The following is a 25,824-nucleotide window of genomic DNA, read 5'->3' as shown; positions in this document are numbered from 1 at the left end:
ACAATGAAATTACACATGAAATTACATGCAAGTTGTGAAGTCAGTGTTCTCTTTTGCATTATACATAGCATAAATTTTCCAGATACTTGCCACTGTTGAAAACTCAGAGGTGGGATGTAGAACTGGGAGCATTACTGATACAAGGAGTACCTGGAAGTGTGCGACAGCTTGCTGTTACACTCCCAAACCTGTCACCCTGAGCGTTGACAGTCACTTTGAGTTACATGTGTGCCAGATGAGGCTCAGGAGAGACCAGGACAAATATTAGCAGCATGGAAGCAGTCAGCACTCCCTGGAGGTGCGAACTCTGAGCTGTAAGACATGAGCACCAAATAGTCGAGCAGGTCAAATTCTTTGCTGCTTGAAGGCCACGATAACAGTATAGATACAACCATAGCACTGAGTTGGCTTTGCTGTGAAAGAGAGTAGGGTCAGATGACCTCTGGAGGTCTCTGCCAACAATTCAAGGAGACTGCCTGGAGAAGATGAAGTGTAATGCTGGAATAATGAAAGGCACAAAAAAAAAAGATACTTCATTTAAAAAAAACACACCTTAATTAAGCTGTTACAGCAATTAAAAGAACCACTGCTACCCAATTTTTTTTGTTGTTGTTGCATTATTTTTGCCATGAACCACTTAGACTCTAGCTGTTACTGTCTCAGCTGTGATCTACTGTGGTAATAGCTGTTGCTGTCAGCTCTAGGCATACTTCCCAGAGGTGGATGTCTAGAGCACTCGAGGAATGCATGGTCTTCTGTTAAATCATGGCAAAAATAAGTGGAATTATATAAACTCTCTAATAACTAATCCTATGAATTATTTCATAACGAGTAGAGAAAGTGCATGTTATTTATCCTTGTGAAAACAAGAGTTCATAGTTATCTCTCTCTGAAATATGTCAAGAGTTTACAAACAAGGAAGGAAAAAAAATCAAGCTGAAGCATCGAACAGCTTTTCTTCCTTCTGAAGATGATCCTTGCTCCTTCTCCCACCCCAAGTCTATTTTTCATTCAGTAACCTTTGAAGGTATTTGTATAAAGTATGTTTTGCTGTTTTCTCAGATTTCACTGATTTATCTCATGCATCGTGCTTGAGATAAAGATATGATTAAAGTACGTCATCTTTCCTTCTCCTTGTCTGCACTATTCTTACCGTATTTACACACACACAAAAAAAGTATGGTTTATTTGCTCAGAGGAGACAGTTATTTTCTGCTCTCTTTTTACTGCATGTATTCTTGTGCATAGCTCAATATCAAATGATATTTCACTTTTCAGTCTTCACTTTCCAAATCTCACAGCCAGCAGTAACCATGATAAAGTTCTCGTTTTCCAGATTTGGGATTTATTTGGATTTGGAAATAAAATTGAAAAACTAAAAAGAAAAGGCTTGAATTTTCTTTAAATTTGGTTGTCTCAAAGATGGAAGAGACAAGAGCAGGGGTTCAAACTGATGCAACATCTTTGTGAAGAGCAGTGTGCTGGAAGAGAATATGGTCTGTGTTTGTCTCTTACTCTCCCTCTGCCTTCTAAATGTAGCTCATACAATATTATTCTTTCTTTCGCACTATCTTTTAGATATTCTTTTTCTTAACAAAATTGTGTGTTGGCTTTGGCATTTGGTACTTTTTGTTTTCTTGTGATATTCACTTTAAAACTTGGTTCCTTTGAAACATTTATCGTATTGCTTTGCTGTAATTTCTTTTTGGCCTTTCATCTGTTGAGTCATTTTTATCTGTCGTTCTGCAGAATTGCTTTTGCTGAGGTATTTTTTTCACTTCTCAGGACAAGTTACAAGACCTTCATGGAATTAAATGCCTCACTGCTTTTTACTTTGTTATTTTCTTCACATTTTATCCTCTTTTTTTTCCATACAGACCTGTGTTCTCCTCCTTCTCTTAGGTATTCCTTAACATTTGTTGGTGGTTCTTGCTCCTCCTCTGTTCCACTTCCTGCGAAGGCACCTCTTGCCTTCTGTTTTTCTTTCAAGTATATTGAGGGGAAACCCCCTGGGATGTCTGATCAACAGTTTATATCTGGCAAGAGTAATATTCAGATGTGTTCTACTTTTGCCAAGTATCGGGTGTGGAGAAAACCCCAACTAGTTAATGATTATCAAAGGATGAGTACATGGAAGTTGTTGGCAGCAACTTTTAAATGAAAAGAACTTTGCTTATGTGAAAACTCAAATGTAAAACAAGGCTAAGGGCATGATGAGATAAAACAATGACACAAGACTCCAGATTCTAGCACTCTGACTCCTACTACAGTTACAATTACCTAATTATTGATTGTTTTTCTTAATCATATATTGCTATTCTGTCATTATTGATACTTCAAGATTTTTACTTAGGATTTTTAGATGATGAAAAGCAGCAACTTATTATCTCTTTGCCTCAGTAAACACTATAGAGAAGTACAACTGTTCAAATTTGAAGAAGGTGGGCTTATATTAAATTTTTTTTGTAGATTTTGTCATGTTTGAATACTGTAATGACTTTTTAACTGAAAGGCGGTTTTGATTTTCCCCCTCAAAAAACACAGTCAAAACATAGTCAACATGTAAAATGTTTCTCTTTATATATTTTACTTAAAGGCTATAATTATTTTTTTCTCCTTCAGACAGCCTGTTTTCGAGAAGAGAGAGATGTGTTAGTGAATGGAGATAACCAGTGGATCACAACATTGCATTATGCATTCCAGGATGAAAACTATTTAGTAAGTGTTGCTTTTATGTATATATGGGTGAAAATGCAGATTCTTATTGTGGTTTGAGACAGAAATATAGTTTTACTTGTTAATTTTGTGTTCTGGACCGTACAGACCATATGAGGATCTGTGATATTGTGCATAAGATTCTGAAGGGTGGAGATGGGTCAGAAACTTTGAAAAGTTCTGCTATAAATATCTCAGGAATGCAGCTTTGTTTTCTAAACCACTTTGCATTTGTTGATAAACTGTAGTCTACCTCCATATTCTTTCTTCCAATTTGTCACACCAGTTTAATTGGATGCATAAAAATAGAAGTGCACTTGCTAACATAAATTTTCTATTTGACTTTAATTTTTGTGATTAACATTGCTGATTTTACAGAGAGAAATAGGGAGTAGCCCTGTTTTGAAACAGCAGTTCTTTTTGATTGGTCTTTTTTATTTTGAGGACTTAAGCCCACTAAGATGTCACAAAGCGATAAAATGTTATTGCAGCATGGAATAATGCCACTAAATGTTCATAAATAAAAACTGGAAGCTGTAATTGTAGATTAAAGTGTCTCTTTAATGTTATTTAGTTTTCAAATATTTTGAAAGACTTGCAAAAAAAAGCTAATATGAGAACAAAGTGCCAATTTTCTGTGAAATCTTTACCTCTTTAAATATTTTTTGATTGTGATAACAGTGTTGATAATATTTATACCTGAAAAGTAAACAACTACACATTGATGACTTTTGATTATTTGTGTTTTATTGCCCTATGCTTTGGATTCTATATCATTAGTAATTTTAATAATTTCTTAGAAATCTACTATACAGCCACAGCCTTCTTTTTGCTCCTAGTCTGTCCAATAAAAGAAGTGCTATACAGGTAATTCTTGTAGACTTCCAATGCTTTCTGTATTGCCGTCTACATATTTTATAAATGCCATTATATTGCGTTCTGTTCTGCCAACTCAGATGCTTGGAGATCCATGGATTTTGGTGGATTTGTATAGAAACTGACTGGCCTCTGCATTTGTGAGTCTAACTGTTGGCTTAAATACCTCCCAGCCAGCTTCATGCTTTGTTAATGGGGACAGTAAAAAAATCTCTTTTTTTTTTTTTGTAATTTTGGTCTTACCATTAATAGCATTTCAAAGAAAATCTTATGTATTCCACAGCAGCCTGCTAGAAATTGTTTTATTCTTGCCAGTTTGCTTATTTTCACTAAGCACAGAGCAGGTTCTGTTCTTTATCTTTGATAGTCTGCTAACAGGAACTAGTTTTACAGCCTCCTGGGGAAAATATCAGTAATACTGGGGGTGTTTGTATCTTTTTAGTGTGAAGGTATCATTAGTTCTCTATATGGTTATTATTAAAATTATGTGTAAAAAAGTGACCTTTAAAAAAAAAAAATCTGTGTAGATTTGAGCAGTAGATGTGGTTGAGCAGCAGATGAACTGTCTGCCAGAACATCATCATAGACAAGCTGACTATTGTGCCTTAGATGAGCAGCAGTGAGATGCAGAGAAGATTGACTGTTGGACCCAGGGTTTGTGATCAGTCACATAAGGTCCAGCTGGAGGCTAATCAGTGGTGCTGTACCCCAGGGATCAAAACTGGGGCCGAGTTCTTCATTAATGACCTGGGAACGGGACAGGTGAAGTGCACCTTCAACATGTTCACAGGTGGTAAAGAAATAGGGAGAAGGGGCTGTGTGGTCACTCAGATAGACCTCGACAGACTGGGGAACCAGAGACAGAGAGAAATCTCATGAAGTTCAGCAAGGGAAATGCAGTCTGGGGTGTAATAAAATAAACCCAGTATGTACTGGGGGCCAACTGATTGGAAAGCAGCTTTGCTTGAGGTCCTGGTGTATAACAAGCTTAACTGTAAGCCAGCAATGCAGGCTCACGGCAAAAGAGGCCAAGAGTATTCTGGGCTGCAAGGAAGTGTGTTGCCAGCAGTCAGTGGAGGCCCTTCCTCTCTGCTCAGCCCTGCTGCAGCTGCACCTGAAGTATTGTGTCCGCTTCTGGGCTCCCCAGTGCAAAAGAGAGATGGATCTACTGGAGCAAGTCCAGTGCAAGGCCAGAAAGATGACTGAGGCGCAGGAACATCCTTCAGATAAAGAGAGGCTGAGAGAGCTGGGATTCTTCAGCCCAAACAAATGGAGGTTTGGGAGAGGGGCTGTCATCAATGTGTAGAAATAACTGATTGGAGGGAATGAAGACAGGGGAGCCAGATTCCTCTCAGTAGAGCCTGATGAGAGGACAGGAGACAATGGAAATACATGGAGTTTCATCAGAACACAGGAAAACCTGTCTTTACTGTGGAGGTGGTCAAACGCAGGAACATGTTCCATGGAGGAGTTGTGGAATCTCTAGCCTTGGAGATACTGGACCCAGTCATCATCAACCTTCTCTGGCTGACCCTACTTGAGCAAATGAGGCTGGAGTACATGATCTCAAGAGATTTCTTCCAAACTAAATGTATTAAATCCCCATGTTAAACTTCCACTAGTTACTAGAATTTAGTGTTCTTAAATCTATCATTTTTCTTTCTCTTGTAAGGATGGTGCTGTCATACAGTAGTGTTTTGAGAAGTATTTGAGACTTGGATAGATCTGGATGATTATGTACATTTAGAAAGTATTTTTAAAGCTTTTAAAAGATCTTTTTTTAAGAACATGGATAGTTGACATTGGACAGGATGTTATACATTGACGGAATTTTTTAATTTAAAATGTAGTTGTTAAATTTAACTCTCAGTCCTATGCATGTGTTTAACTTCATTTGCACAACTTAATGCTTTGAGTTACAGTTTAAGTGTTGAATTATTTGAACAATGGAAGGTTTCCTTGTCATTAGGTTACTGTGTTGCTCTGGCAAAATGGGAATCCTGTGTCATGAGAGCCAAAATTGCATTATTTTGGTATATCCAGTAACTCAGTTGTATGGGTTTTAAAAGTCCTGAATAATGAGTACAGAGATTGCACATAAGTTAGGTGAATCTTAAGAGGTTTTTTTCATATGCTTTCAAAGCAATAAGTTAAGCACTTGGAGATGTCTATGCAATGCATCAGTTAATAATCAATATCTGAAGCTCCAAAGGCTTAATGCATTTTTCTAAAACTATAAAACATAAGAAACTAATGCTATGATCTTGTTTTGGAGGGAGCATAGGAGCACCACCGAATAGAAGATATTTATTTTGTATGAGGTTTGTGAGCATAATTTAAGAAGTTTATTATTCGTGTCACAAAGCAACAGATGAAAATTTGATTGTCAACACATTTGAAGTCTTGTGGAAATTCATTTTGTGCTTTCTTCATGCAGTTGGAATCAATGAGGACGCCCAAGTTATTCTGTATCAGGCTGTTAAAATCACCCTCGTTTTTATGGAAAGTATGAGGGAAAAGAAACAGGTGTAAGATTTCTGCCTGCCCCTCATTTCCTTAAAGCTGGTATAATTTAGCAGATTTTTTCCACATATTTTAGTGTCTATTTCTGAAAATGGGAAAGACTTGAACAAATATGGGGAACTAATTTTAAAATGTCCCTTTAAGTTGCTTTATCAAAATTTTAAAGGATCAAATTGGGGTATACATTGTTGCATCTTTAATATGTTTTAGTATTTTTTATCTTGTTAATAGTCACTGCTTCATATGCAGCCTTCCTGGAAACAGATTTTGGAACTCTAAGCAGAAGCTTTCAGATACTCTGTACTTCATTGGGAATTCATTCTCAGGCACATGATGTGATTCTTGGAGCTGTCCTGTCCAGGGTCAGGAGCTGGACTTTGATGATCCTTCCTGCTCAGAATATTCTATGATTCCAGTTAATCTGTCCACAATGATGCTTGAAAGTAATGTCATATCAGTGCATGTTAAGTTAGAATGCTTATAATTAGTTTGTTAGTTATTAGTTTGATTTTTTTTCTTTTCCCCATTTACCCTTCCAGTTGCTGTTCCACAATTAAAACAAACTAAGCTAAGAATATGTTAGTCCTGAGTTTCACACTTCTCTTAAGTTTCACTTTTTCCAGTTACATTGACTATGTCACTAAAAGTGGCATTTCATTCTGTAAATACAGTAAAGTGCAGAAAGGTTCTGATTCCTTTAAAGTCACCTGCTTTAATGGCAGGCAAGTTTTATGGTTCGTTAAGACATCAGAAATCAAATTTATTTTTCTCCATAATTTCAACTAGAGAAGGTGACCCCTTGTATTTTATGTTGCCAGATCCTGTGTCATGCACAATGTCAGCAGTTCCTGGAACTGTGAGCCACTGGAAGTCTCTCAGACTTTGCCTTAATCTGACTAGTCTAAAAACCTTACTCTCCAAAGGCATTTGTTTAATGGAAAAGGAAGATGGTAGGAAAAAAGGGAAACCTGGAAAATCAGGGCACATAAATGAGATAACAAATTATTACAGTTAATTTCATTTTTATAGGTCTGTACTTCAATCCTTTACTTCTTTTGCATTCTAGCAAAGGATATTGTGTTCATAAGGGAATCCAGAGTATCTAAATACTCTGTATTTAGTGATGGGACAGTGGATAAAGTTGATACTAATTTGTCATGAGGCTTACTGTATTTGGAGAGGTATAAATATGAAAAATATTCAAGTAGGATAAATATTAAAATGCAACTGAACCAACTACTGTTTTCTGAACAGCTAAGTATCTCGGTTCACTTTTTTTAACGTGCATAATAATTTTTGCAATATATTAGTTTTTATGCATCAATTAGAATTTAATCTGTGATTCACAAATTGTGGTATTTTTTTTTCCCCTCTCTGTTTTCTTATCATTCCCACTCCACAGTACCTGGTTATGGATTACTATGTTGGAGGCGACCTGCTTACATTGCTCAGTAAGTTTGAGGACAGACTGCCCGAAGATATGGCTCGTTTTTATTTGGCTGAAATGGTGATAGCCATTGATTCAGTTCATCAGTTGCATTATGTTCACAGGTAAGTAATTTGAGCTCCAGATTCCTGTTGGAGTGATGGAGTTACTTGATGGACTGAAAGTAGCTCCTTTAAAAGAGTTTAAGCTAGTAATGAGTACTTGCTGTAATAGTAAGCACAGTAGAACCTACCTGCCTACGTGTCGTGGTGACTGGAACTGTGGCTGAACTTGTGTCATACGGTCACAGACATGAACAAATATCTGAATGCATCTCATGAATCTTGCACACTGGTTTGCTTGAAAGTTAATGATCCATTATTTATAAAAGCAAAACTGGAAACCAGTTTGTGAAATATAATCAACTTTGAACAGGTTTATTGAAAGGTCAAATTCTTCTTCTTCATTAATCTGTTCAATCTGTACTGAAGCTGATCATTTGATTTTGGGCTTAATGAAATTATCTTTAAAATAAAATAAGGGTGTTTTGCTAAATAATTAGAAAAACTTAAATTGTGGTACCTTGATACATACATACATATATATATATATAAATACTGTGTTCAAAGGAAAATGTTAAGTCATTCATATCTAGCTATTTTGGAGACTGTGATTGCTTTTCCCACAAAACTAGTACCACCTCTTCTTTAATGTATAATTCTCTACTGAATTCCATAATAATTCTTGTATGCAGAGGAAGAGATTACCTTAGAAGAGGCAGAATTTTCAAGTCCACTCAAAAGATGTACTTGACTCTGAGAGAAGTTAGGAGGAAAACTTCCAGTTCTTTAAGCTGATTCATTAAGTTGGCAGAATGAGCTTGTTTGATACATCCATCTATTTCCCTTAATTAGAGGTAAACTATGCCTTCTTTTACTGTTCCCATTCGGCTGCTTCACTGCACAAAAGGTGCTTTGTTTTTGTTTTTCTTTTTGTCCAAAAGGTGTATTGCAGTTGGTTTTGGTGTGTTACAGAGTTGTGGTTTGTTTCCTTTGGGGTTCGGGCCTTTCATGAAAGATCTGTAGCTAGGAGTGCTTTAAGGTGGGGTGGTGCTAAGCTGCAAATTGGACCTCTGGAATATTTTGCAGTGTGATAGTTTTGTTGAAAAATTGTGTTTACCTGCTAAAGAGAGCTTTATGTGATAGTGTCTTATGGAAGAACCCAAACAGAATACTCTCCTTGAATGCTGAAAATTTCAACTATTATTTCTGAAAAACTATTTTTTTGCTTAGGACTTGATGTCAAAGGTTTCTGCTTTCAGTTTAATTTGGATCTAACTTTTAAAATACGTTTGTGGGTAAATTGGTGAAATGCTGTTTCCTGTTGCCATGTCCAGAGTACTTCATGTACTCCATAAGTTGAGTTTTACCCAGTGAGTCTGCATATAGAGTAGTTATTCTTCTCAGAACAACAAATCCCTACCTTTTCCTCCAAACAGATCAAAACCTTTGTAATTCAGCACTGTTAGCATGTAATACACAACAGATGTGATGTTTCCTCAAACAGTTAATGACACAAGATGAAATAGGTGTTGCTATTAAATTTGGGGTGAAAATCAAGTAGTATTGCAGTTGAAAACAACACACTAATTATGCTTGCATATTTATTGCTATGAATGTGTAGCCAAAAAAACCCACCCCAAACGTGTACATTCCCAGTCCTTTATTGTTTGACTTGTGGCTTTGCCAGCGGGGTTCACATGTTTATAAAGTTCTCAATGCCACTTTGGCATTTTATCATTAGTACTTGCTGTAATACAATGCCTGTTTATAGGGGCATGTTTGGCAAGATTAAAAATGTAAAGAGCACTTGAGTGTATGTTAAGTGATCACCCTTTGAAACGAGACCTGTTCCACTGTTAGTTTTATTAAGATGTTTGCAACTGGTAAAGCAGAAGAAAGGAAAAGAAAGCATATCATCTAAATGCCACTAATGCTCTTTTCCTGAAAGTTTAACCGTGGTGGCCACATCCTTTTTTGAAGTGTGTTGCACTCAGCAAAGGACATAGGAGAAGAAGAAGGAAATACTACTAAAAGGTGGATTAATGTAGCAGCTGCAGTAGTGATATTTCAGATGAATAACCAGTATGCATCAGGATTTGATCTGAGTTGCAGCTACTGAACTAGAAACCACGCTTTAGGCGTGTTTAGGTCAAGGCTTTTTTCGTACAATGAGATAGCAGATTGCTTTGTTTTGTTTCCTTTTAGTGCCCCAGTTCTTTCAGGATAGATTTTCACATTAACCATCCATAGTGTTGTACTTTGGTGCTATTTGTCTCTGAATTTTTTAGTGCCTTTTAAAAGTTATATTTCTGTTTTTACTCTAATTGTTGCATTCTTCTAGCATTAATAATTTTTTTGTTGTCAGTTAGTTTTGTTTGGGAGTGATGCTGATTGCAGTGGATACGTATGTGCAGACCACTCCGGTATCAAATGCAAGACATTTTTCTTTCCTAAAGTACATTGGCCAAGTTTCTGAACTGTCAAATACAAACAAACCTCAGCATTACTTAAACGACTGTGTTTCAGGGTTCCAGATTTGAATGTCATTTCTTCACTGGCATTGTGGGATTACAGGATGAATTTATAGAGGGAAGGAGATCAAACTCTAGGTATTAATAAAATTGTGCAGGGAAATTGAATGATGTTTTCAGAGCTATCTCCTGATACCTAATGAAATTAAGAAAGAAAAAAGTTGCTAACTGAAAATAACGTCGATACTAGCATTTTTATGGTACTTGTAATATTTCCCCTGTTTTTATTCACATTTTAGTTTAAATAAATATGTGATACAGTATTTCTGAGAGAACATCAATCAGAACATAAAATTTGGATAATTCTTCATTTCTGATGAATTAATTTCTGTGAAAAAATCATGTGGTATTTTACCTGATAGTTAAATGATGGCTCAGAACGTTAACAAAATGGCCTTTTCTTTAATAGGTATAAAATAGCTTTTGCAATTGTTATGAATGCGCCAGCACTGTTATTACCAAATGATGTTGACAGCTCCAAGGATAGTTTTAGAAAGAAAATTTCATTGAAGTTAAATATAGGTACAGGTGTTCACAATGAGAAGGAACATAAGTGTATGTATCTCTCACAAATGCAGGAATTCCTTGGGACTACATGTAAACCTATCTGCCCTGGTACCTTAAATTACAAGTTTGTGCTAATGAAGTGATGCTTGCTTGTAGGCCAAGGTTAAATATTGTCTTGTGCCAGTTTTTTACAACCTGTACTACCATACAGGCTAAGATTTTCCATTTATTAGGCATCAACATCAATTTGTCTTTTGTGTGGTTTTAGCACCATTTTTTTGTTTTCCTTTTTTTTCCTCTGAAAATATGCACTGATAATAATTTCACTTTCAAGGTTGCGTTGTTATTTAATTCTTCCTCATGGCCTACGTTAGAAGCTTATATTTGCATGCATTATCAGATACCCAGGTGTGGGCTGCAGTAAAAACTCTTATGAATTTAAGCTAGGTAGCTGCACTGTATTTATATGTGTTGCATTACCTCAAACACATAAAATTTCTTTTTCTTACAACTCCTTCGTGATTTTATTGGTGAGCCATGTTTTCTCTAGGTTTCATGTAAAGTGGAAATACTTGGGTTTGTGTAAATCCTTTTAATTAAAAAGACTTGAGAAGGCCTGGTTGCCATGGGAAGAAATTTCCCCTGAGGATTGCAGAAGATGCCCCATGAGCAGCTCCTAGTGCCAGGCACAGTGAGTGTGCCACTGGTGGCTTTACACACCTCTGCACTGTGTCTGTGCTGCTGCCTTTTGTGCTGGCTTATGAGGCAGACCTATAGTAAGGGTGTATCTAAGTCTGTCTGTGTCCTAAATTTAATTTGGGGCATTCCAGCTTCTTGAATAGTACAGAATTATAAGTGTTAATGTGCTTAAATAATTTTTATCTTGACTTTCTTTCCTCCTCCTATTTTTAATATGCGGGGTTGCACAGTGATTCAGGGCAGAGCCAATTTGCAGCTAGGGAGCGTTCAGCATTTAGGCTCATGGTCTTCCAGACCACTGCAAAAATATTAATTTAAAATAGTTTTCATATATTGGCACACACCCATATTAAACAGTCATCTTTTTCTATTGAATGGTAAACCAATCCTTACTTACCTTCTTACTAAGAAAATATTTTGGAAGGATTATGAGGCACCTATGTTAATTATTATTTTTGTTGGTTAAGTTTATGGGAGGATAGTTAAGACTACAGGGCAAACTCTTAGGTTACATACATTTCAGATGTTGCCTTTTGCATGTGAAAAGATAGGCATGCAAAGCATAAACATGCCTACTTCCAGAAGGTATGTGAGATTACAGTTAGCTCCATCAGTGCGTTTCTGAATTTCTAGTTGCTGCTGTCTTTTAGTTGGAAGGATTGTAGCATTCTAAGCCAACTTATATTTGTTTTTTTTCTTTCCATATTCTCTATCAGCTTCTGAATTTTAAGCTGAGCTTCACTGGAACATTTGAGTTCTTAAAATGTAGAGCAGCAGAATTCTCTGTGGAAGTGACATCCTTTCTGAGAAATATTGAACATAAGGGAATAAATCCATTAGAGGGATAAGAGAACTGTCTCTCCCCTATCAGGCCAGCCTCTTTGCTTTTGACAAGAAGGTACTATTTGTCCTCAGTAGAAATCATCTTAGGGACATCCCTGAAATATTTACCGTCGTTAGCAGGCAGCTGAAATCTGGGATTCTTTGTAGGATGCATTTCACTTTCAACTATAAGTTTCCATGCCAGCGTATCCATTTTTGTCTTGCTGAATAAGTGGTTTTCTGTCTTCTGGGTGTATCCCATCTTTCCTGATCATTAATTTACTTAAGTGGAAAATTCGGGGGTGGAAGGCCCATCTAGGGAGTTAGCTGCATTGCGCGGTATGTCTGAGTTGAATTGGCACAGGGATGAGCCAAGTGCTGTGGCCTTTGGTAAAGTGAGCCGTAATTGTGGGTTTGAAAGAAAGCAACATCGTATTTTAAGTGTTTACCAAACTTTGCAACACACATAAGGTTGAATACACACATGAAGATGTTGCTTACAAAATGCTGAGAGTCAAGGAAACAGGGCTAGAAAAATAAGTAAAAAATAACATAAGGTTATTTTGATAGTTACTGAAAATGCATTGCTTTGAAATGTGGCATGGTTTAGTTTTACATGGAAAACTGCAGGACAGAAAATTATTTTCATGAGTATTCAGTAAGCCAGTGCTTCCTTACAAGGTATTCCTTGACAGAGGTAGGAGAACTCTGTGAATCTGGGCTGTGTTTCTACTTCATTTTTCCACTGAGGAGGGTCTGGGTACAAAGGTTATCTTTATGGACTCTGGGCTTTCATTTTGCCCTGTGACTCCACATGTTACAAACGGTGGCAGCTGCTCTCATAGTGTGCCCTCGGGGTGGCATCTGACCTGCAGCAGAGACTGTAGGAGGTTAATGCTATTTGACTAGAGTTTGTTGGTAGGATTTCCAAAGGACCCTCTGATGACCTGGAAGTATTTTGAAATAAAAGACCCATAGATGCTTGGATTGCCAAGAGCTGGTGGATTACACTGGCTGTACCATCATGTAGAAGGCAAATGGTTTCTTAGAATGTCTATTGGGAGTGTTAATTTAAGTGAAAGCTGTGTAATGGGTGACTGAGCTAGTGTACACCCATAGATATATATATATTCTGTGTTACTCAAGCAGAAAGAGTTTAGAAATCCTAAATCCAGTGCCTTAAGTGACAGTAGCCTTTAGTAGTCCTTCCAGCAGAGGTGCTTTCACAAATGTACCCTGCGGCCTTTTTTTCTCCCATTGTTCCTTTCTCCGCAAGACCCAAGCTCCAAACATCCCCTTTGCTCTGCTGAAACAAAGGTTTGTGGCACTGTGCAGGGGACTGAACAAGGACACCAGTCCAAGTGAGAATTAACTTCACCTTTTGACTAACCTGGATCAATTCTCTCATCTGATGAAGGAGAATAGTATGAAGCTGCTTAAAACCAGTCTTTCCAATAAAATCTGTGTTCATCACATTGTGCCTGTTTTTTTCCTACATGCATTGAGTGGTATTTGAGCTGTCTGGCGATTTCTTCAGCTCAGTGATTTTAAAGAAAAAGGGACATGAGAAACAGTTGGAGTATCTAAAATGTCATTAGCTGTAATAACATCAGCAATAAAACCTTCCCCTTCCATGTCTGACACTGACCTCCTAAAGGAGATTCTTGATCATTGTCAGTTGAGGAAGGCCAGCAAGACAAGGAGCGCACGCCTCTGTTCTTTCTGGTGAGTCCCTACCTGTCCTTTGACTAGTGCAATGACACCTTCATAAGAAAGAAGGCTCATAGGAAAAGGAGGACAAGTAGATATGAAGACTTTTTTCTTTTTCATGTGGATTTTTCTTCTGGGTGCGGTTGCTTGGAAGGCAGGTGATGTGAGCACTCTGTCAGATGGTATGTAATGCTGTGTAGGTAGGAACTCGTGGCTGTCATAAAACAGAAGCATGTAAACCCTTTTAAAATTGAAAGTGAGGGAGATGCACAAGAAATAAAGTTTGATTGGAAAGGGTCCTTTTTAACCCTTAAGGGGAAAATTATTAGTGCCAAAAGTCTTCTACAGAAAAAACTGTGGTCTGTTCTTCCCAGTAATAATGTTCATAGCAACGCTCAGTGGATGCTAAAAGTGATGGAATTTGCCAAGAACTCCTTCTCTCTGGCATAAAAATTCATTTTACTACTTTGGTGTTTGCATGAAAAAAGTCCACATTGGAACAGTCGTACACCTCTGACATGAGATCTTTTTCAATGTCTTCTGAAGCTTGAGATGTTTGCAGAAATGAATAACTTCTTTTGAGGACAAAACATTCCCATTTGCGAGCTGTTTTTATGTGAGTTAAGCTATAATTTTACACTCATTCTTTTCTGATTGTTTCAGACCTGGAAATACTTTTCCCTGCTACTTTCTTTGGTATCCAAAATCAACATCAGGAAAGTAGGACAAAAACATCTTCCTTATTTCTGAATTTTTAGCCCCAGTGACTGTGGTTCTGAGAGTATAGTTAGTATAGTTTGTTTGGTGAATGAGGATAGAGTTTGTAGTTAATGCTTTCCATCATTTTTGATCATTTATTAAAATTCAGAATGATGCAGACAGAAATGAGGATGGCAATTGTGTGATGGAGTCTTCATTATTCTCAATTATAATTGTTTTTTTTTCCTATAGGAAACTAACTGTCTTGTGTTTTGTCTTCTACAGATTTTCCATTTCATTATCTCTCTGTGAACACAGTATTTATTTCATAATTACCTCCTTTCATCGTGTCTCCAATTTTCATTTATTAATACCCTATGTGTTCCTCAAGTTCCTCCTTAGACTGCCTCTATTTTATTTATGATTATGTGCCCTTTGCTTCCTTTTTTGTATTTGAAATACAATTGGGTTTATAATATTAGATTGGATAAGATTAGAAGCTGCACAGGACAAATTCATTATCATTATCTGACTTGAAGTGTCGTGTAGATTTATCCTTGCATAAGTAAGCAATAATTGGCTTTAGAGTTTGATATTCCTGCAGTGTTAGTATAAAATCATAACACTGAGATGCTTGAATACATTACAAGAAGTGGTTTTTAAACCATTGTCTTTTACCTGATTTTGTGCTAAAGCATTCTTACCAGTGAGTATTTGGTGGATTTGGAGTGAAAATGTTTTCACTATCTGAACTTTCAGATCGGACAAGTAGAAATTTGGTATTTGAATTTCTGAATTAAATGGCAGTTGCCTCAACCACTAAATGTAGTACTTCTTTTTTTTCATAGTAAATAAAGATAACCTTGCAAGATATCTTATTATAATAAGTTATCAGTGCAAGAATCTGATTCCTGAAAGTGCAGTTAAGGAAGTACTGCTCCAGATAACCTTGTCTACATTGAAGCTGTTCTGCAGTAAGCTTTTCCCTCATACATTTCCAAAAGAGCTGTTGTTGTATTGTTAGAAAAGCCTACCTCATGGTCCTTTTTAAGAACAGCAAAATATTGCTATGTTTTGACTTCTTAAATGAGAAAAAATAGACCACTTAACATGCTGCAAATTAGAATACTGCTTACGAAGCAGATGCTTGCGTAAGGTCAGGCTTGGTTCATTTATGGAAGGCTTCATGGTTGGGGTCAGAGAAGCAAGACCTTGTGGAGCTTTATCTGAAAAGTTGTATTAGAATCTTTATTGACTCAGGTGCTGTGATGTTTATGCTGTTCAGTTTTTCTTTATTAGCTATTGGGGGGAGCCTTTAGCATTTCCTTGTGCAGCAGGAAGCAGTGATATTACTGCCACTGTAACTCAGTAATTCTTAATCAGATACAGGGTGTGCAGTCCTGGAAAAGGACATTACAAAGGTACAAAGAGAAAATACTGTAGAGGAGAAGAAAGAAAAAACAGGGAGAAGGGGCTAAAATCTGATCTAACAGTAGCAGTTATGTCTTCCTCATATAGGAAACTGAAAGCACAGGAAGGAATTTACTTTTATGCAAGTACAGCTCTTTTAGAGTTCTGCTTAAGTTTAAAGGCGGAAAATTTGGGCCTTAAGTTCCTTTCTGAGATATTTTAAAAAATATGTATTTGATTTTTTTTTAAAGAATCATTGTGCCTTGTGCTTTTTGTCAAAAGAAAAAAGGTTTTACTTATGCAACTTGAATACAAAGGCTTTTCCAGTAACACTTTATTCTTAATAAGTGTGTTTGAGCAAACTGTACTCTTTATTTTTCTGATTATTTTTAAATGGGATGTTTTTTCTGCCAAGCTACTGCAGGTACTGGTGATACTGGGATACATTTTGACTAAATGCATTTCTTCCTTCATGGCCTCTGGCTACAGTTCCTTCCTTAGTGCGTTGCTGTGAAGAGCTTTATGCCAGTGTCACAGTGCTTATTATATCTGAGATCATGTGTGTCAGTATGGTTGGTTGATTTGTTTTCTAACCACAACGAAAGCAAAAAACACACACTGAACTAACTATTTGTGTCATATGTCTCTTGCTGCATGACACAGTAGAAAAACTGTAGACAAATACTTTGGACTTGGTCTGGCTTAATTCTGCATGTATCCTTGCCTTTTGGCTGGAATAAAGGTTATATTACAGCTTGAACTTGCCCAAACACATTTGGAATGCCTTATGGAATTAAAGTCTTTAGGAAACATTTTTATTCTTTTCCTCAATTTCTGTTTTGTAAAAATAATGAATGTATTGTTTTCAAATTCTTTCCTTCAAATTATTATCTTTTTGTCATGAATTAAGCATGATAGGGGCCTTTCTATTAAATAGAGCTATTGTTCTTTCCCAAGAGTTACTTTAAAAAAAACTATAAAATACTCTTATGTAGAAGGATGAAAGTGCAGTTTTAATCTCTAGTGGAGTGACCTTCTAAAAAAAGCATATTCTTACAATCATCTTCAGATGCCAGAGATGATACAGGCTAATTTAAAGCTAATTTTACATATGAATACATTGTAGGTGTAGTAACAGCCAAGCTGCAGTTGAAAGGTTGTAGAACTCTTAGATTATGAATACTTCCAAAAAGGCAAGTAGATTTTGGAACAACAATAAATAAGATAAGAAATCCACATATGCTGTATTTCAAAGACTGGTTTTGATCATGGAACAGTGTTGCAAAATAGAAAGAAGAACTGGAAAATACAATGTTTCTTTATTTATGTGTGGGTCTAACACTATAGTGATGACAAAGGACAAATATCTGTACCGCAATGACTACTTGGTTTTGGTTTGTTTCATACTGTTGGAGCTACAGTTACATTTTGGCACATATTTGGTAGCCTGAAGGTTCTTTATGTGTAAGTTAATATTTTAGGGTTTTTGTTTACAGATGATAATTTTTGAAGTCATGTTTCATGCCAGTTTTAAGTATGGTCATTCTTCAAGTTGTTCAATCTTAAAGTTGTCAGACATCATTATGAAACTTTACTGACAAAGATTGTAAATATTTTTCCGGATGCCATTTTAGAAAGAGCTCATGTTCTAGCTGCAGTATTTCTGCTAGAATAGTCCTCCCAGTGAAACCAAGAGCCATGGTTCCCTCACACTGAAAGGGTACAGATACACTATAATGATTTGGTATACCCAGTTCCTTCTGTCATTTACAGTTGACAAGCTCTTAGTGTATACGTGAAGTTCCTGCTGTTACACTTAACAGCAAGGTATTTACATTTTACACTGTTAAATGTAATCTGATTTCTGTTATTATAGTCTTCAGTTTCAAAACTGATCCCGGAGGATTATCACAAGTGATCTTCCTCTGATTTTATTTCCTCTTTCACCACTGTGCATTGTTATCTCTCTTTTAGCCAGTTTCTTACCAATACCCTTGCTAGTACTGTCATTTGTTCTTTCAGTGATGTTCTTTCTTATGTGAAAAAAAATCTAAAACCATTTTGATACAGAATTCTGTCTCAATCCATAATATGTGACAAAAATTACCAGATCCTGATGAATTGTGCACACAAAGGAAATCAGATTTTGCTCCCGATGTTTGTCTGGTCTGATGTGGTATTCCTGGTAATTGTTACACATGATGTTTAAGAAAGTGTAAGTTGTTTAGTGTTAGCATAGTGTACATGTTTTCTGCCTGCGAGTAGCTCCAAATAACATTCTCTTCCTGTTCACCTGTGTCACAAAGCTGGTATTCCTTTTTAAGAATGTAAAATTCAAAAAAATGGTAGGAAATTAAGTAAAAATACACATGATTTATGTTGACAACACTTGTCAATGTACCCAAAAAGAAATAATTGTCAAGTCACAATGTTTTCATAAACACGGAGTCAGTCTTTGCTTACCTTTAAAACCATAGTTCTTGGAAAATATTTGTCTGGGATTCTGTATTACTGATGTCACAGTTGCTTTTGACAGTCAAATGCTTAGGAGAGTTGAGAATGCTGAAATGGAAAACATCCTGTTTGCCAGTTGACTATTATAAGTGGGATTAACTTGTCTCTTACTGAAAAATCAGAGTTCTGAGGATGTCATGGACAAGTAATGCAGCATTTGTGTGCTGTAGCATCTGACTTCAAACCAGACCTTTGCATCCTTTCTCACAGATTTAATTCCAGTGAAGGAAAACTGATTTCTAATAAATTATATTTGACCTTAACAGTCTAAGATAAATTTTTTAAAAAGCCTGTCATCAAGAATTATGCCAGTTCATTAGAAACACAAACATAAAAGCTGTTCAATGCAGTTGCCCTTGGGAAGTAGGAGTTCTGTTATGCCATTCTGCTTGTTCTGTCGTTTTCCTGCTTTTTTCTATGAATATACCAACACAAAAAAAATTTCTGTCCCTTTAATTTTATTAAGTTCTATACTTTTCCAGTATCTACATGAATGTAAAACAGACTGCTGATTTCCCTCATCTTTTGAGTGTGTTGCCAGAATCTGTCTACGTTCCTACCTGCTAAAACTGTGTCTCAATGTGTTTGTCTTCCTTCCTTCCAGTTTACACTAACTGTATGTGTGTCTTGATAAAACTAAGATGAAACCTTTAACAGGCAGAAGTATTTTTGAGGATATCATGTAAAAAAAAAAATCTAGATTTTCACTGTAACAATAAGTATCTTCCTGTTGCAGGTACTGATTCGTGTGGGTTAGACAGTGTTGTGTAACATTTTGGCTGTACTTGTGTGATTCAGATCAATAAGCATTTCACAAACATGCCTTGTCTCTGTTATTGCCTTCCAATTCCTAAGTACCAGTTCAGTGCAATGTAACATGTATGGAATATTATTAGCAGCATCAAAAAAATCTTTTAATCCCTCTGTTCTAGAAATAGTGATGAAGTAATAGAATTGTTTCTGAAACAGGAAATTCCTGTTGCCACATGAAAACAGATTATCTTGAACAGGATTGAAGTAGTTTTTGGTATCCTGTTAGAAATTTTGACACAATCCTGATGTAGTTTTTAGGTTCTGTTTTGATTGAAATTCTCCCTTAGTGGTCTGCTTGGGCATATTGCAGCAGTTACTGAAAAGCAAATGTACATTTAAGGTAAAAATGCAGCTGGTGTGTGAAATAGTTGAGATACTCATGCTTGTGCGGGATTCATACTACAGGCTCCAACTTCATATGTGCTTCATGCTGATGAGAATTCTTGGCTGAAAGTGTCTGATGGTGTGATACTAGTTTGTACAACATTCAAATAGCACCAGTAATAATCTTACCAAGACTTGTAATTATATTTGCATAATATATTAAGTAGAAGAACTCTGAATGCCTTACCTGCTGTGTGCTACTTCTCAGGAGGTCAGAGTTGGTTCCTTCAAGAGGCTTTACTCAGAGTCTTGAAAAGTGACCACAGACACATAAAACAAAACTGGAAAATTTGGTCTAGCTAAGAGGAAAAACATGGATAGCTTCAACAGAATTCAAATGCTTAATGCTTGTTGTTGCTCCTAAATAACTGATCTTCTTTTAGTATTACTTACTATTAAAGTGTCAATAATTGATGGTTATCTTTTATCATTATAATTTTTTAGAGTCTTACGTCGTGGTCTTTAAAATACTAATACAACTGAAGTGTCAGTTGAAAAGGCCAGAAAATGATCAGAATTTATCTAGTAAGATACACGTGACTTATAAAAAGTATTATCTTGAAGCAGACAGCTGAATTACTTACCCGGTCTGGTCTTTCAGGCCAGCTGATTCAACTGGTGCCATGGAAGGTTTCATGTCCATTCAATGTCTGAGTTGAATTTACCCTCAGTAGATGCAGTTTTCAGCAGAGTGGCAGAGGCTTTTTAGTAAAACTCTTTTCTAATAGACATTTTTGAACCATGATTTTATTTCAGTGAACATTTATGGCATTCACATCTCAGTTCTGGGTTTGTAATTGTTTTGTTAAAGAACTATAAGGCAGGCAATACTTTACCACTGTTATGGTTTGTATACTCCTCAGTTCCAGATCCATGAGGGAAAAAAAAAAAGAAAAAAAAAAGAAGAAAATATACACAGACATTTTAAGGAATGTTTTTGTTTATTGAAGGAACCAGTATTGAGTTGTCCAACAGCTCGACAGGGTGTTAGAACGTCTTGTCTAGACTGTGTTTTTGCCAAGAAAGATTGGACCAGATGATCCTTGTGGTGCTTTCCAACCTGGTATTCTATGATTCTATGATCTATTTAGAAAAAAATCATCTCAAGTTGAATACTAAAAATTCAGTATTTCAACAGCTCCCATTGCTTTCTGATGTTTCAAGACAGAATAGGCATCTATCTTCGAATCTGTAAAAAGAATCGTGTTAGGCATGTGGGTAACTTTGCTTACGTAAGCACTGTTTTCTCGTCATACTTTGGTAATGGAGTTGATAATGTCAAGAACTGTAAAAAAATATCAATTTTTAAAAATAAATTTTTTAAAATAAACACCCTGCTGAAAGCCATTTGGCTGGTGGTGAGTTCAGAAAAGGCACTCCTGATTGGAGCTGAGGCACAGGCACTAATTAGGAATGATCTTTGGTTCCACACTTTGCAGTAAAATTGAGTAAAACTTTTACTTTGTGTTTTTATTCGGACTTTTCCTGAAGCAGATCAGCTGTAACATACTCCAAATATTAACTCTGCTTATTGTAACGTGTTAATAAATCATTTATAGATGCAATAGGTCTGCTTGCTAGTTCAAGTTCTGAATTGCTGTTCCCTGCTTTAAAAAATTTGGTTTCCAAAGAGAGGAAAGCAATGCTGAGTCTCAGCCAGACAGCAGTGATCAATACATGCATTCATCAAGCCACATAAGTTCAAATATCCATCAACTCTGTAAAAATTAGTGTCAAAACTGGCTAAAACTGCTTGTTATGGGAGTTCTGAAATGCATGTCCTGTAACGTTACAGATAGACAAAGACTTACTGTCAGACTCCTCCATGGCCATTAGGTGCACAGGAGCCTATGAATTGTACTTACACAGGCAAGCAACAATGAGATTAAATGTAGGTTAAGTGACTGAAAATAGCAACTTTGATCCTCCAAGTGACCAGCAATTTAAATGGAAGAGAAGACTAGACAGAAAATAAGGAGGGGAGTGAGGGAAGCGAAAAGGGGAGGAAGAGATGAATGACTTCTGAGGGTGTGGGGAGTGGTGTGTGTTGTCCATTTGAATATTCCTAAATAACTGTTTGTTCTAAGATAATATTCTCTATTCTCTTAAAATTGTGAATTCAGCCCCAGCTTTCACTCAGTAGCTGCAGTTCTTCTTTTGAATATATCTTTAATACAGCACTTGTAATTTAAGGCATATGAAATCAGTCATATCTGTAATCTCTAATAAAAAGATAGTGCTATAGCAGTGCTATGAAGTGCATAGATTCCTACTATATGTTTTCTCATTGTAACTTCTCAGTGTGAATTCTGTCGTTGTATTCCATGATAGGATCTAAATATGACAAAACTGGAATCACTTTCTCTAGTTTTCTCTGAGATGCAGGCTTCTGGTTCACCTGAGGGCTTCAGCAAACTTGACTCTTGCTTGAGTACAAGCTGACTCTTAACCGCTTTGAGCTGTCTGCACAGGGTGCTGCTTTTCAGTAGGAAGGCTGCGAAATTGAAGCACATCCTCACATGGCTCACATCCTGCTTTTCCCAGTTTTCTGTCCTTTCCATTCTGCTTCCATAGATGTTTATGCTCTGCAGCAAAGAAGGGTCAAGGCGCCGGTCTTTCTGAGGAGAAGAAGTCCCCAGACTGTTTCAAATCTTGCTTGGTACCCCATGGTCAGATGAAGAATCACAGCCTCAGTCTCTTACAGAATTCTCACCCAAATTTTCTCAGTCTGAAAAAGCAGACAGGGTAGAAGAACCCCCGAGTCAAAGGAGTTAAAATAAAAATCAAACCCTCATTACATAGGCCAGAAATCTGTTACTTTGAATGCAATATTAGTGTCAAAAAGGAAAGCACCCTACTATCTCAAAATAGGAAAATAAAGAAAATCTTTTAAGAAGTAGGAAAACTGTCTTTCAGATGGACACAGGAGACTTCTGGGGAATTTCCTAACCCACCTTGCAGTCCCCCTTGATATGGTCAGAAACAAACCTGTACAATTTCACGTTGAATTAGCTCAACACAACAAAAAAGCTAATGCTAAATAATGTAAAATGTATCTTCTTTTACCAGTCAGGGTAGGGCTTCCAACTGAAGTGATTCATTCCCAGCTTCCCTTGTGTTCAGGTTTGTGGAAGGCTGTTTTCTTGGGTGCAGTTGATGTGCCTGGCATTAGGGCTGGCTTTCAGCAGTCCCTGTCAGGACTCTGAAGGTGAGCAGCTAGGCATAATGTTGGCCTTTCACCCTTTAAAAATTTTATGGGGATTCCTGAGTGATATAGTAAAGAAAAAAATCACATCAGGAGAGAGGTAGGAGAACTTTTATGTTTCTTCAATTCTGTTTTCCTCATGGATTTAGAGCCATTTATGTCCTTCTTTCAGCTCCTTCCACTGGTGGTCTCTTCCACCCTGGGTGCTGTCCTCCCTGTGGAGGACATGGTTGAGAATTTCGTGAGAGGGTCATGGTGTGATTTCTCACCTGCCTGTGGAATGTCATGCAGGAGATGATACAGTCCTGTTGCTTCTTTTTTTTCAGTGCACAGCCTTGCACTTGTACACTCCTGAAGGCACTCACTCTTTTCCTTGCTGCTTCCAGCAAGGCTTTGATTCAGCCTGTATCAACATCAGTCAGGTTGGTGGTTGACATGGAATGAATAACAACATGGAATAATATCAATTTCCAGTGAAATACATTTTTTCTTCCTTCCCTTATGTACTTATGTAGATGCTCTTACTCTCTTTTTCTCTGTGCCTAAAAACAGTCACTTTGCATTTCTTGCATTCAATGGCAGTGTCTTCTGCTGTATTTGACAACTTAATGATTAGAATTCTTCCAACGCAGTTATTCATTAATTTATGATAACTTTTTTTTCTTTTTGCAAACAACCCAAAGGTAATAAATGCAATGCCGTATTTGCAGTACAGTAAAAAAAAAAACATGATCAAGCTGAGGGGAAGCAAGAGATATCCTTAAATTTAGTTTTATTATTTCAAAAGTACTGGGTTCTTTGCTCTCCACTGTTCTACTTTTTACTTATTCACTAGGAAGGAATCTTCTTTTCTATTAGCATTTAACCAATATACTGTTAATTTGGGGCACAGTTAAGTGGAAGGCAGATTTGGAAAAGCTATGCTTTTGTATGTTGTTTTTAAATAGTCTCTTCTCTCCCCTCCCCCCCCCCCCTTTTTTTGGAGGGGGTAGATATTCTTAACAACATTGATTTCTATTAAAAAAAAGGAATCACAAGCATCTGTGTAACTACTGAATAAACCTTTATTAGGTGAAGGAGGAAGAAAGCAAAGGTTTTGTGCAGCACATTAAAATGGCTGTATAGTAGTGTTGTTTTCGGAAACATTCTTCTTCTGCTGGGTAGTCTTTCAAAAATTATGTGAAATCTAAAGCCCTACTAGCCTGGGAGAAGAACAGTAAAACATACAGGGTATAACAGTGCTTCTTCACATATTGCAAGGGCTATGGCAAGTATTTGATGTATATATTTGTTCTCTTGGGATGGCATTGGTTTTCTTCTCCTTGTAAACTTTTTTTTTTTTTAGCCTCCAGGGTTTACTTGCAGCTTTGCATTTTATCTTTGTTCTGTTTCCCACATAACTCAGGAACAACAAACAATTCATTTAAATTTTTGTAATGTGCTCCCTAATCCTGAATATTTTACATGTCTTCAAAGTATGTTCTGTGTTCTTCTATGTGTTTCCCCCTCTCTCTTTAATATATTTTTCATAGTTTTTTATTGCTGATCAAATAAATGGAAGGGATAAGATCAACCTCATATTAAGACTGTATATCATTCCTTTGGAAAAATGAAAAGCATCAAGTGATCTCAGAACTCATTTCTGTACAGACCTCCCTTTCCCTCACCTCCCATAATTCTTGGTGTATTTATATCTGTGTGTTTATTCCCGGAGGAAGATAGAAAAAGACTAGGGAAGAGTTGCTGTGGGATGCAACCCAGTATGGACCCAGCAGGTCAGTTTGATTCTTTATCAGTCCTAGGAATTTTCTAGTGATTTGCAACTAGTAGCTTGCTTAAGATCACTTATAAATACCCTTGATAATTAAAAAACGCGTAGGTGTGTCCTATACAGATACACATACAGAGACATATATAAGAATATATATTAAAAACTTTTTAAGTTGTCCAAATGGCTTCTGAGTGAACATTATTCTGTGAATTGCTTTCTTAGTATCATCACTGGATTTTAAAAAAATGAATATGTATAATGGTTTTTTGACTGTGGTTATCAAAACTAGTTCAAGTCCTCAGTTTATGTTGTCTGATTTTCTCAGAATTACTCAGTGCTATCAGCTGTTTCAGAGACTGTATGTGGTTGTACTGAAATGCACAGAGCAGAGACTGCATGTCTAAAATGAGAACCAAAAGGAAAGAAAACATTTATCTGCCTGGAAATATGTGTTTAGGTCTTCTAGCATAGGTAGTAATTTACAGTGCAACAGCTGGGCATATTCTGGATTCCTTGTTAGCCTCCTCTTTCAGGATTTCTTTGACAGATGGCACTCACAGATGGACATAACATTCTTAAGGAGCTTACTCTTTCTACTCCCTTACCCGCCAGTAACTCATGATACTATTAGAAATCTAAAAGCTTTGACATGAATTAGCCTTACTTAGCAGACTTTAATTTTTTAATCTTTAGAATATGCTGCAGGGTAGTAGTGCTTGTGGAGTTCCTAATCTGTTTACTTAAGTTCTTAAAAGCCAAAATGGAATTCCAATGAAGTTGACATGGCAAATATACTGTCATTTTATTGATGGGGGGTTTTAATTGTCTTGATAATATTTTTTTATTGCTAACTTTTGGAGGAAGAACAAATGATACAAATGTACAGAATGATACAAAAGTACAGTTCAACAACCCAGAAACAGCTCTGTCAGCTGAAGTTCAGAGTTCAAGCAAGTTGCTTGATATTCCATTCTAGCTACATTGAAACCTCAAGTGAATAAACCTAATATTTAAAGTTGGCTGGTCAATGCAGCTTGTTTCTACCACCGTCAGCTTAAATTAGTTTGGTTTTTAGTAAGTATTTTAAAGTATTATCTAATAGACTTCCTCAAAAAAGAAAGATGGAACTGTGTTCAAAATATTTGAATGCACTTCTG

The 25,824-nt window shown here is 36.5% G+C and overlaps 1 protein-coding gene across 13 annotated transcripts in view; it reads left to right on the top strand.

The window, feature by feature from the left end:
• The window catches only part of CDC42BPA (CDC42 binding protein kinase alpha), a 186,279-nt gene that overhangs the window by 69,296 nt on the left and 91,159 nt on the right, over window positions 1–25,824 (top strand). For all 13 annotated transcript variants that reach the window (XM_050316010.1, XM_050316009.1, XM_050316008.1 and 10 more), the window contains 2 exons: window positions 2,623–2,718; window positions 7,517–7,665. In XM_050316010.1, the coding sequence (XP_050171967.1) occupies window positions 2,623–2,718; window positions 7,517–7,665 (245 nt within the window). The remainder of the gene's footprint in view (window positions 1–2,622; window positions 2,719–7,516; window positions 7,666–25,824) is intronic.

This window comes from Myiozetetes cayanensis, unplaced genomic scaffold (assembly GCF_022539395.1).
Source record: "Myiozetetes cayanensis isolate MyiCay16 unplaced genomic scaffold, myiCay2020 scf2-11, whole genome shotgun sequence".
NCBI lineage: Eukaryota > Metazoa > Chordata > Aves > Passeriformes > Tyrannidae > Myiozetetes > Myiozetetes cayanensis.
Note: the sequence above shows the minus strand (reverse complement) of the source record. Positions and strands in the feature narration are given on the sequence as shown.